The 12,588-nt window shown below is 35.1% G+C and overlaps 3 protein-coding genes across 3 annotated transcripts in view; 2 read left to right on the forward strand and 1 right to left on the reverse strand.

The window, feature by feature from the left end:
- Positions 1-220: 220 nt before the first annotated feature.
- Positions 221-1,938, forward strand: LOC120778120 (mitochondrial inner membrane protein OXA1L). Its single transcript, XM_040109824.1, has 4 exons — positions 221-371; positions 481-1,431; positions 1,496-1,613; positions 1,679-1,938. The coding sequence occupies exons 1-4, from the start codon at positions 303-305 to the stop codon at positions 1,858-1,860; spliced, it is 1,320 nt and encodes a 439-aa protein (XP_039965758.1). The 5' UTR covers positions 221-302; the 3' UTR covers positions 1,861-1,938.
- On the reverse strand, positions 1,873-2,567 carry LOC120778121 (MIP18 family protein galla-2). Its single transcript, XM_040109825.1, has 2 exons — positions 2,374-2,567; positions 1,873-2,309 (listed from the first exon to the last, which is right to left on the reverse strand). Exons 1-2 carry the CDS (start codon positions 2,492-2,494, stop codon positions 1,960-1,962), a joined length of 471 nt encoding a protein of 156 aa, XP_039965759.1. The 5' UTR covers positions 2,495-2,567; the 3' UTR covers positions 1,873-1,959.
- A 380-nt stretch (positions 2,568-2,947) lies between these two features.
- The window catches only part of LOC120776850, a 31,662-nt gene continuing 22,021 nt past the window's right edge, over positions 2,948-12,588 (forward strand). Inside the window, exon 1 of the mRNA XM_040107886.1 lies at positions 2,948-3,958. The gene's annotated coding sequence lies outside the window, so the exon portion shown is untranslated. The remainder of the gene's footprint in view (positions 3,959-12,588) is intronic.

Genomic DNA, 12,588 nt, shown 5'->3' on the forward strand with positions numbered 1-12,588 from the left:
CACAAAACTGTGTTTGAAAATATTTGATAGATGATTAAATTTAAATTCTTTTTAATTAACACACAAATTATGAATATCTTTCTGATGACAGGAAGCGGACAAAGAAACTGCTTTGCGCGGAAATGACAGTCAGCTGATTTCAACAGCGCCTGAACATACTCCTCGATGACAGTGGTTCTCAGCACTAAGCTCCTTCTCTCTCTCTTCTTGAACAGCTGATCGGAATCGGCGAATTTCAACTAAAACACTTCGTTGTTGTTTTGTATTATAGTTAAATATAATTAATAAAATCGTAAATTAATATGTTATCGACAAAAGTGCACTATTTGCGTTATGCAAGAACAGCAAATTTGGTGAATCTTTATAACACGGTTAGTTTCAAAGAACAATGCAGAATGCCGCAATTATATTTAACATAACCTAAAAATAAGTGTGTTGTGTAAATTAAGAGTTAAAGTAAAAAAATATTTTCCTATTTAGTTTACTCCGGAAACCGCAACTACAACAATCAACACCACACAAGTGAGAAACTATAATGTCGCAAGCCGCACCAATAAAACTAAACCACAACTTCTATTGCCGTCTTCAATAAATTCGCTTACCTTGCTTCCTGGTGGTATACGGTTTGCAAGTGCCGATGCAGTAACCAATGTAGCTGATGCAGTAAACGCATCTAAAACCGTGGTAGACCTTTCTACAATTCCCGAAGCACCAGCCGCACCCATAGAAGATGCCGTTACACAAGTACTCAATGCTGCAGGTGAACCAACATTTGCCTCTATTGGTTTGGGCGGATGGTCGCCAGTGGGTATTGTACAAAATTGTATGGAGTATCTGCACGTCGGTTGTGATTTACCATGGTGGGGAGCTATCGCAATTGGTACCGCGGTAGTGCGTACAATTATTTTTCCTCTTGTGATAATGGCACAAAGAAATGCAGCGAAATTGAACAATTATATGCCACAAATGCAAGTATTACAAATGAAGATGACTGAGGCCCGACAGAGTGGAAATGCCATCGATTCGGCGCGGTATGCGCAGGAAATGATGTTATTTATGAGGGAGAAACAAATCAATCCATTGAAGAATATGATTGTACCTCTTGCCCAAGCGCCACTCTTCATTTCGTTTTTCATGGGTCTTCGTGCAATGGCGAATACACCAGTGGAGTCAATGCGTGAAGGAGGTTTATTCTGGTTTACAGATCTGACAGTGGCCGATCCACTTTTCATGTTGCCATTAATTACCAGTGCTACGCTCTATTTAACAATCGAAATTGGAACTGACAGTGCACGTTTATCGGCGCAAAATATGCAAGTGATGAAATATATACTTCGAGCACTACCGATAGCAATTTTCCCATTCACCATGAATTTCCCTGCGGCAATTCTTACTTACTGGGCTTGCAGCAATTTTATTTCTTTAGGCCAGGTAAACCATTAATGAAATTCCCTATGTACTTATGACTTTATTTATGTATCTATTCATTTTTAAGGTGGCAATTTTGAGAATACCGGCAGTGCGTGATTACTTCAAAATCGATAGGATGGTAATACATAAACCGGACAATCTTCCCATTAAAAAGAAAGGCTTTGTTAAGGGCATGAAAGAATGTAAGTAACAAAATAAATTTACATGAGTTTTCAATAAGAACTTATTGACTTGACCATATTTCTAGCGTGGGAAAATATGAAAATAACCAAAGAAATTGAAGAACGCCAACGATTGGATGAGATTCGTTTTGCAAAAGCAGGCAAGGGTCCGTTAGTCAAGACATTCAAATACGATCCGACCAAGCCCCAACCCTCCAGCGGAAACACAAGTACGAGTGCGTCTCCTGTCCATGCCAAGAAGTCATAAAATAAAGTTGTGTTAGCTGTTATTGTCTAGTTTTATTGAAAACGCGCTCTAAGTTGTAAAATATAACAAAAACGAAACGAAAATAAGTTATGCATCCCTTTAAACTTTCGATGAGATACACTGGTTGATAACATCAGCTAGGTGTTTATTTTCCAGTGCCGCTGCAATGCGTTCTTTGTCTGCAAGTTGTTTATTGACTGCGTTTTCGGAAGAATGTGTTCCAGGTGTTATCTCAACATTTACTTTAAAACGAGGCGGCAACGAGCGTAACAATTTCACACGTATGGACAATCCAATTAATGTAGCCATTGAACAATGTGGAATCGTTGGCGTAAATTTAACATTTATTTCATTCCTGCCATCGTTGACATCGATTAAGTCTTCCTGTACTACGTGTAGCTCTTCTAGAGTGAGAGGATGTTCCGGATCGTTGATATTGCGAATAAGGTCTATTGTTACATTGATGTAAAGTTATGAAATCTTTGAGCAAATTCAAAGTAAACAAATACATACCAAATATCTCACGTGTATCGAATGGATCTGGCACATTTTCATCTTCCTCATTAGCAGTCACCTCACGCTCTTTACGTTTGCCATAAACATTTGGGTTTATATTTTCAATTTCTGTTGGCATTTTTGGTACAAAAAGTGTATTGAATATACTTTGCTTACAATAATATTAATAAATTGTAAGCCTGACATGTAAAACAACAACGAATGACAGTTGCCAGTGTTGCGCTGCAAATAACTTGACTGTTGCCAACTTTTTTTAAATAATTTCTTTGACCATGCGAAACATTCTTAAACGTTCTAAAATTATTATAAGTTAAAATGTTGCCGCAAAATTGAACTCTTTTGCACTTAATTTAAATAAATGTAAATAAATATTTATATGCAAACCATTCTGCTTAAATTAAATGGAATGCTTAAATTGGGTGTAGATTTAATTCAATGCAACTCTGCAACTTTGAGTAAATGAGCGTTGAAAAGAGAGAAGTGTGGATTTCGCTGAGTGAATTGATTTGATTGGATTTCATTTTCAATTTGGTTTTTAGCAACGGTCGCACGATTCTACGATTATACGAGTGCACGTTTGCACAGTTGTTTGCTAGGTTTAAGACGTGTTCTCTACGTTTGGAAAAATGTATATCTACGAAGGATGTGCAGAATTGATAAAAAAATACAAAATTCAATAAATTAAAGTGAATATTCTTTGTGTAAAACACAATGGTTGCTTAATGTTTGCAAATATGTGTTAAAGTGTATTGTGAAGTGTTTTTAATGGTGCCACCAGTAGAATTTCACATATATAAGTAAAAGAAAGCGAAAGCCAACACAGCATCCTTTTTATTTTTATCCCTTGCTTATGCTTTATCTTTCCTTTTACTCGTTATTCCTCTATGTGCGCGTTATTCGTGAACTGCTCCACCCTCGACGTCCTTGTAAAGAGAGTAGTTTCATGAATTATCTGGCTAAACAATGTATAAAAAGTGATACAAAAGAAGCGGGAAGTGTTGTTTGTGTTTGATGGGGGTGTGGAATAAAAAAATAAAAAATACAACAACATAAGTGCGGCTAAAATACGGCAAAGAGCAGTGCATTCAAAGCCAACTTGTACAAGCAAGAAATTGAAAGCAAAACTTGCAGAAAAACAAGTCGCGTCATTGAGTCGCCAACGCTGCGCGATTCCAGCTCCGTAGTGCGCTTCCGTCGTGTGTAAGTGTGAACATATGTATGTGCACCGCTGCAACTTCAAGGAGCCGTGCATTCTGCCACCGGCGTCACAAAGTCGTTTTCACTTAATACCATCATTATTGGATTTGAAACCTTTTGACACAATTGCCTAACCAAAACGTTTGATTGAGAGATACATCCGGTAAAATCATTTAACATTATTGGTAGCAAAATCTTTTTATTAATTAACAAGTGCCGAAAAGTGTGTGTGTACCTAAAATGTATCTTAAACGAATTTTCGAGAAAATTATACCGCTTTCCTGTTGAATTAGTGTTATTTAAAGTCAGTTTAAAGCAGCCATTATACTCATAAATACGTTGTTGCTGTAATTGAAAACGAAAGCTGCAGTTGAACACCTAAAAGGTACGTTGTAATGTTTCTGTATAGATAACTAGTCTGCCACTCCCTTTATCCTGTTGCTAGGAGAATATAAAAGTTGTACTTCAGTGCTGGATATTATGCTTAAATGTAAATCATATCTGCATACATATGTATGTACAGCTGCTTGTTTTAGAAATTTTTAAGGGGCGTATTCCGTACGCCATTAAGTTTATTATTTAATAAATGGACAAATTTGATTCGGTGTTATCTATAGAGAATAAGTTTTAATTATACAAAATGTTAATGAAAATAAGCTTTTATCTAATTTCAAAAGTGCTCTAATGTTAAAGAAAAGCCGACTTAACTTAACGATGCGCTAATGATCAAAAAACTACGTCCGTTATTAAACTTTAATAAATTATTTCCCAAAGTTATAAATATTTATATGTGTATATATGTATGTAAGTTAATGAGTGTTCATTGATGTTAATTGCGGTATAATGAAATGCTTTCAATTTGGTGCGGTTAAAAACATCACCTATCTGTGATGGCTCCGATAATGAATTACAATGTTTTCACATCTAAAAATTAATTTCACTAACTTTTCTATTTCCCTTAGCAATTATTTCCACTTACCTTTGAGTGCTGGTAAATATAGAATTACTGATGTTCGCCCGTTAACAGCATTAACAGTTTGTACATTGACATGTGTGCTGTTAGCTATAAATGCAGATATCCGATAATGTGTAAAAATGCATATGTCTGCATACACACATACATATATATGTACATTACATACATACATACATATGTACATACATACATACATACATATGTGTATGTATGTACATATTTGATACTAGTGTTTGAAATTGACTATTTACATGAACATTGTTGTGTAGTGCAAGTGAAGACGTCTATTAATATTAATTTTGATTGGGACCTTAAAGAGTTTGCATGCAGGTAACGAATACTCATATTTTTAGGTGTGTGTTTGCACATAAAGAGGCGCTGACATTTCTGCAATCTATTTATTTTCGTGTTCCCGGCCACATCTCCTTCAACAACTTGAACTTCTAATTCGTATCTTGTTGCACATGCTGCGTTGTTTTGCAATTATTAGACATATCTCTATAGATTGTATATGTAAATGTACATAAGTATGTGCTTAATGCCACCTACTGTAAGTATTATTGAAGAAAGACAATCGCTGCTGCGCTTGTTAATTATATTTGCAAACAAGGCATACGCTTCAATTGCCTTCTCGTAGTTTATTCTACTTATCAACCAAGTAAACTTCGCCTTTGAATGCCAGAGGACAGAAACAGCTTGCATTTTCTTGACATTTTGCAATGCGCACTGCCTTTAAAGCGCACACACACTCACGGCTCTGCTCGCTGGCAATACTCTCGTTCAGGTCTCTATGAACATCGCATTTGCATTGCTGTATACATGCATAACATACATACATACATATGTACGTACGTACTCTTATATAGGTATGTATGTATGTCACTATCGACATCGGTACAATCACCAACGCGTCAGCGACAGCACCATCGTCAACGCCAACGCCAACGCCATCAAGCACATCGCCCATTGAACGGCAATGTCGCATTGTGCGATTGTGTGAGCGTGTTGCAGTTACGTCTGGCATTCTCGACACGCCATCGCCATTGTTGCTGTATTTATCAGCCGTGTAAAGCCATTTGAAAAAAGTGAAACTAAATGAAAAATAAATTGAATTCTTTTCTTGTTTCTGCACTGAACCATGCTCGCCACTTACTGAATCGCAGATCGCACATGCTAATTTTATTACTTTTTAAACGCATCGCACTGCATTTGCTTCGCTATTAGAAATTCATTGGATACAAACATTCATGGGGGGATACATTAACACAAACATCGGCAAGTTTCTTCTAAACAATTTGAAATGCTTTACCATCTAACATTCTTCTATCTTATGTACGTGGCCTTTTTTAAGTGCGAAATGTACGCAGTTTTTTTATAATCATTACCTCATCTTTATCAGATGCTGAGATGTAGCGCACAGTTCATTAGCACTTTTCGCACTTTGACTTCAATCAGAGATTTTTCATTGTTCAGCATGATTTCCGCTCACGCGGCCGTTGTATGCTCCCAATATTAGCAGCAGCGTTTTATGTGAAGTGCATGCTAAAGGGGAGCTGAGAGACTGATGTACAAAATTACAGACGGTACCCGTATCCATAAATTGGTAGAAGGTAGAAAATGTGGTGGGCAATGAACGGTGAAATATAGAAGGTAGAAATGCGCGAATCAGTGTCAAGTTGTTGCTTTTTTGACAAATTCTCGCATTCCACGGTTTTCGCTGCTCAACTCCGCTTTTATGTTTTGGTAATTGCTTATGATATTGAGCTCAGCTTTTTTGTTTGAGATTTTTCATTTGCTTTCTAGCCAAATTTGTCGGTTGGCCCGGTTGTTGCTCTTCGCTTTGCACTTTAATTTAAGCGTTTCGGCAATAAAAAATAATGCTGACTACATTCCGCTACTAAATGCCACTTAAACAAGTTTAAATCTTTGCGAAATCAACGAAACAACGAAACTGCTTCAGTTGCTCAAATGTCAATGAGCACACATTTGTGTACATACAGCTGTGTCCAAAATAATATTAGTCAAGGCAATGCTCACAATTCATTTAAAAACAATATATGTACATATATACCTTCTAATGCAAGTTGCAAATAAAATAATTTAAACATGCTACTGAAACTCGTTAATTTGTTGAAAAATCTTTTAAAGAAAATAATGATGATTGTCGGTTTGTGAAAAGACCCGAAAATTGTTTGGAAAGCGTGTTAACTGCTGCTACAAGCACGATTACACTATTGTTTTTTGTAAATATGACTCGAAAGTTCATTAAGGTAACTAAAGCAAGAGCAATATGTAAAAATTGTTGGAAATCCTGTTGACATTTGTGTCATTATTCTCTTCTAGTTAGTCTTCTTTATCCATGAATAAATTCTTAAGACCCCCCTTGTATATTTCAGTCTGTTATTCGGTGTTCGTTGTACAAATTTACTTCGATTTGTCCATAAGATGTTGCATTGTAGGTTTAATTGTTTTGTTTTTCTATTCAATGGAGATGCCATATGTTTATTTTTATATATTCCAAACTTTGTTAAACATTTTTTGCCCGATTTGCTCGAGCAAACAGTTGCGATATATCAAGAAATGCTGTTTTTAGCGCCCGCAATTTTGCTACAACTGCCTCTGTTTGGCACTGAATCGCATACAATGATATATTCAAAACCCCCTTCATTCGCTGTAGCATGCTCATTAAAAAAAAAAAAATAAATAGTAAAAAAAATCCCGCTTCACTCTTTCCACTAGAGTTAGGTTTCTTAATGGCATATTGCATATGTGTTCCTTCATTAAAACATAAACGTACAATAAATTATAATAATTATAGAAGTCTACTATTTTTCTCCAGGTAATGCAATATGAGTCATAACATATTCTTAATAATCTTACCGTTAATTAAGTAAAACGTGATTTTTATGGGTGATTGTTCATTTTATTAGATATTTTCTAGTAAATATTATAAATAAAAAATTTGTGGAAGTGCTTATGGAGTAAATTGTGTTATAAAGAATTCTACGTGGGTTTCTGTGGTAATTTGCTTCGCGTATTAGTGATACTTGTGCCATAACATTTCTTTTCTTACGGCTTTATTAGACTTCTGTGACGCTGTTTTCTTTGTTTCATTATTTCGCGTCATTTTCATATTGCAATCAGTTTACTAAAGGTCATATACATACATATGTATTTATATATGTATGTACATATGTATGTATGTATGTTGCAAATATTAAGTATATGATCGGAAGTTATCTCTCAGTGATCAGCTACTGTCTTTACTTGACATACATATGTTTGAAATACGAAGTTTCTTTATATAAGGTATATATTATTACCATATATGTACATATGTACATATATTTATTTATAACTTACCGTAGTTTTTGTCTGCGATTTCAGCTAGTATTTATGGTATATATTGAGTAGTCGAAAAAGTCTTTTCGTATTTTGTCAATAGAGGACGTTGCAGTGGTATATACCCGTGCTTTTTGTATATGCGTGAAAATATGCGAAAAAGTTTATTATATTTAATTCCTTTTTAGATATGCTCAATTGCATCAATGTGTGTGTTTATGTTCGCTAAGTTTTAACGTCTTTTTGTACTCATATAATCTTGCAAAATTTCCCCAAATGCCGCTACATGCTTAAAGTTATTTCGGTTATCCATAATGACTGCGCCGAAAGCCGTTTTCATACATTGTTTTTTTTATACATTCGAGACATTTAAGTTATAAATAATATACATTTATATATTCACACATACATACATATGTATATACACCTGAAAGCAAGCGGCAAAATGTGGAGACGATGAATGCGAAAAATATTTCCACACATTTTGTCCGTTCGCTTCTCAATATAATCGCCGCGGACGCTTTCAATAAAAAAGCGAGAGACTCAATCATTGAAGTTGGCTGCGCTGCTCTCTCTTTTTCGTTTGTTTTGATCTTATTGGTGAATTACTGGAATTGGCAATTTAAAATAAAATTATGTTGAGACAGCGCGTGATTGTGTAGTTTAATAATATGTAAGAATGTCTTTAAATGTTTTATATTAATAATTCCACCTTTAATTACTAAAATACTAAAAAATCGTTGCCAGAGTTACATTTTTTACTTTTTTTTTATAAATAAAACAAGAAAAAATGTTAACTTCAGTTGCAACGAATCTAGAATAACCTTTACAAATAAAAAAAGTTTCCAAACACACACTTAATGTTGAACGATAATATTGTGCGGCACCCTATATTACTCTGATATCGGCAGTACCGACAAAAGAGCAAAATTTCAGATCGTTATCTCAAAAACTGAAGTACAAGTTCGTATATAGACAGACAGACGCTGATCATTTATGTACATACAAACATGACTTCGATGCTTGCTTCTATTATTGATATACAAACAAAAGAACATAATATTCAGAAACTACCAAAATTAAACTATATTATGTGTATTCGATGAGCGGTGGTTATATTGTGAGAGAATTTCAGATTGCTTACTAGATAGTAAACAAAAAAATATCTCGAATAATAAAGGCATATTTTCTACTTTTTATTAAAATAAATATATTCGCCGCTTTTGTTGGGAATGCTTGTAAATACAGACTATATTTTATTTAAAATTATAACTATGTGTATATATACATATGTACATATGTATGCATCTAAAGTCCTATTAATGTGTGTTGAATTATTGGAATTTGATTCAATCTACTACTAACTGCTACAATTGGCGTTGAAGCGGGCAAAACAAATCACGATCTTGCAAAATAATTCAAAAGAAAAGTGTGTTTTTTTCCCTCACATTATATGCAGTACTGGGCATAAAAAAAGGTCGGTAGGAAAATTTGAATTATCAGCCAAAATATTCATCCAAGAAAAAAAATGAAAATGAGGGTCTGTTTGTGAAAAAATAAATTGTTTATTTTTATTTCAGATATACACACATGGTCAAAATAATAAGTACATACGCCCGTGTAGCATTCAATGACTAATAAATTTTCTTTTATTCATGTTTAAAGTGAATTAATATCATATTCCATTTCATATATGACTTTATTTATAAAAATAAAGATATTTGCAATAATAGTTGAAATAGAAACTTAAATTTCTAGCAAATGGTAAAAAGACTAAAAAAATGGCTGGACAAAATAATAAGTACATCATGTATTTGTAAATGAAAAAATGTATTAGTTTGAGTTTTCTGTCTTTTATTTTACTTTTATTTATTTCTTTCATCAGTATATAGTATATCTGTCATTATTTTCAATTCCTTTTGAGATTGGTTTTGGTATACTGGAGATAAATTTGCGGCACCTATCAATTGTAATCTCATACCAGGTTTTTTCAAGAAAATTCTTTGATTTGATCCTTATTTTGGAACGATTGCTACCCAATCTGTTGCTTTAGTTCCCCCCAAAGGTTTTCAATTGGATTCAAGTCGGGAGATTGACATAGTCATATAAGAGAACTCACACCATTGTCCTGGAAGCAATTCTTTACCAACGTCGAAGTATGATTGGATCATTATCCTGCTGAAATTTCCATATTAGTGGCATACTTTCCTCAGTATATGGCAGCATCGTGTTTTCCAAGACATCTTTATATTGAAACCTATTCATGGTGCCTGATATACGATGTATTGGTCCTACACCACACCACGAAAAGCAGCCCCAGACCATTATGTTGCCGCCCCGGTGTTTAACGGTCTGTTTTGTAGACTGTGAATGCAATTTTTTGCCTTTCGGACGACGAATATTCCGTCAGCTATCATTTCCGAACAAATTAATTTTGTTTCGTCGTTCCACAAGATATTGCGCCCACTTTTTCTGACCACTTGGGCCGGACCAATTTGCATAATTTTTCGCGAATTGTAATCTTATCTGTAATTTTTTTTTTTGCAAAAATGGTATTCTTCTGGCTATCCGGGCAGGTAAATTAGCTCGATATTGTATTCGTCGGACCATTCGGGAAGATATTATGCTATCAATATCGGCTAATATTATCCTTGAAGATATCAATGGGTCCTTTTTGCCAAGAGTGACGATACGGTTGTCCTATGTCTTTTTTGGTCAACCGCGAGTTTCTACATTCTGCATGAAATACAATGAACGGCCTAATGTTTTAGCGATATTCCTAAGACTTTGGCCCTCTTTTACGAGGATTAAGACGATGTCCTTTTCCTCCGCCCTCCAATGCTTTTTTCTAACCACATATACATTTTTTTTAGTTTTTAATGAGTCTTAAACATGGAGCTATACATCCTAAAGAGCAAACCATTAAAATAAATCACTCGATTTGATAAAAATCTGAAAATAATTAACAATGTACTTATTATTTTGACCATATGTGTATGTATATTCAGTTTATTGGTACATGTCTCAATCAATACTTTGTTGCGCCTTTTTTTGCTTTAATCGCCGCCCCTGTGACATTGATGATAAAGCTTTTGCAGTAATTCGACCTCAATGTCTTCATACCACTTTTTCAAAAAGACGGAATTCAGCACGTTTTTGTTCATCGGCTTCTGTGCAGTTACCTTTTTCTTCAGAATCTTCCACAGATTTTGGATGGTGCTTAAATCGGGGCTATTCCCAGGCGACGCCAATTGATTTATAGCTCTTGCAAATCTGCAAAAAAAAAGAAGATCCCAATTATGTGATTGATAACAGATAATAAAATTGAGAAAAAAATTACTTACGACGTTGGGCCTGTGACAAGGCACTGAAAAATTACATCGTTTTGGTCTTAAAACACTCCATACTTTGATTCATCCGAGAAATCCGTTGAAGCCTGCCTCTCTGAGTCTCTGGCAAATCATTGATCCATCCATTATCACTCCTGTCGCATTACTAAGGTGCTTTTGAATATCTGACGAGGTTTTGAAGCGATCCGGTAGACAAGACCGTCGGGCTTCGTCCTGGATATTGTAGCAGGTTAAACTCCTACCTATCCAGAATTGACCCAGACATACCCAATGTATGTCCTGCATGCAACGAGTCTCCGTATGACACTGACCACCTCTTTGCATGCCCTACCAACCCCACTCATCTAATACCCCTTTCCCTTTGATCCGACCCCGTCGAAACAGCACGTTTACTGGGCCTCCCGTTAGATGACGTCGATGACAACACAGACAATCCTTACCATCCTAACGGAGACTGATAAACCGTTAAAACAACAACAACATGACCGTCGGGAAACCTATTTGGTATAATATTCGTCTTTCGGTCCCTTTCCCTTTACCGAGCAAAAGAACCCGTTTCCAGAAATTCTTTTTAAAATGCAAATCAACTATTTATAGCCCTATAAATGTACATATACAAGATAGAAATTGCAAGCCAATCCAATTGGTAATAGCGCATTTACTCGAACATAAAGCGTTAGCAACTACCTGACTGCTTTTTATGCCCAGTACTGTATTTGCAGGTTTGCAAATTGTACAGATAACTTTTATTTTGCATTAATCAATTAATCGGTATTTATTCGTTTTTATATGCTGTGTAGAACGGTTAATAAACCGCTACTTTAGCGTACTCACAACCTACATAGTACCACACACTCATACATATGCGAATGTGTGTGTGCAAATAATCACTGCTGTTGTGAATTTAAATTATGTTCACTCATAATCAGGCACTGCAATTCATAAGAAGGTGACAGAAAGTCGAATTAAAACACAATTGAATTTCATTTATAATTATATTTGCCAGTCAACTGAATACTTCCGCACTTATCGCCTATTTAACGCCACACTATGCTTCCCTTATTTATTTACAATGCAGAACTTCCCGACAAACTCGAAAAGAAATTAAATTCCTCAGAATTTTATTGAAAGCCAATAATGTGTGCACTATCGTTGCTGCGGAATTCATAATAATAAACATTCATCTAAATCTTTCATTACCATTCCTATGCCGGCAGCTGTGAAATCTCCATTGATCGCTTGCAACTTGTTGTGTATATAATTATGCCGCCAATTTAGTATTGTTCAGCATAGCTTGAACCAACCCAGACTGCAGTGCTTCAATACATTCGCACTTTCACGCCTGTA

This window comes from Bactrocera tryoni, chromosome 5 (genome assembly GCF_016617805.1).
Source record: "Bactrocera tryoni isolate S06 chromosome 5, CSIRO_BtryS06_freeze2, whole genome shotgun sequence".
Classification (NCBI taxonomy): Eukaryota; Metazoa; Arthropoda; class Insecta; order Diptera; family Tephritidae; genus Bactrocera; species Bactrocera tryoni.

What these genes read in the sequence shown, in the direction of transcription:
- LOC120778120 (XM_040109824.1), top strand. Translation starts at nt 303, where the DNA reads ATGTTATCGACAAAAGTGCACTATTTGCGTTATGCAAGAACAGCAAAT. An exon ending in TGGTGAATCTTTATAACACG is followed by an intron (nt 372 to 480) that starts GTTAGTTTCAAA and finishes TTTCCTATTTAG; the next exon opens with TTTACTCCGGAAACCGCAAC. An exon ending in TGTTAAGGGCATGAAAGAAT is followed by an intron (nt 1,614 to 1,678) that starts GTAAGTAACAAA and finishes CCATATTTCTAG; the next exon opens with CGTGGGAAAATATGAAAATA.
- LOC120778121 (XM_040109825.1), bottom strand. Translation starts at nt 2,494, where the DNA reads ATGCCAACAGAAATTGAAAATATAAACCCAAATGTTTATGGCAAACGT. An exon ending in CGATACACGTGAGATATTTG is followed by an intron (nt 2,310 to 2,373) that starts GTATGTATTTGT and finishes ATGTAACAATAG; the next exon opens with ACCTTATTCGCAATATCAAC.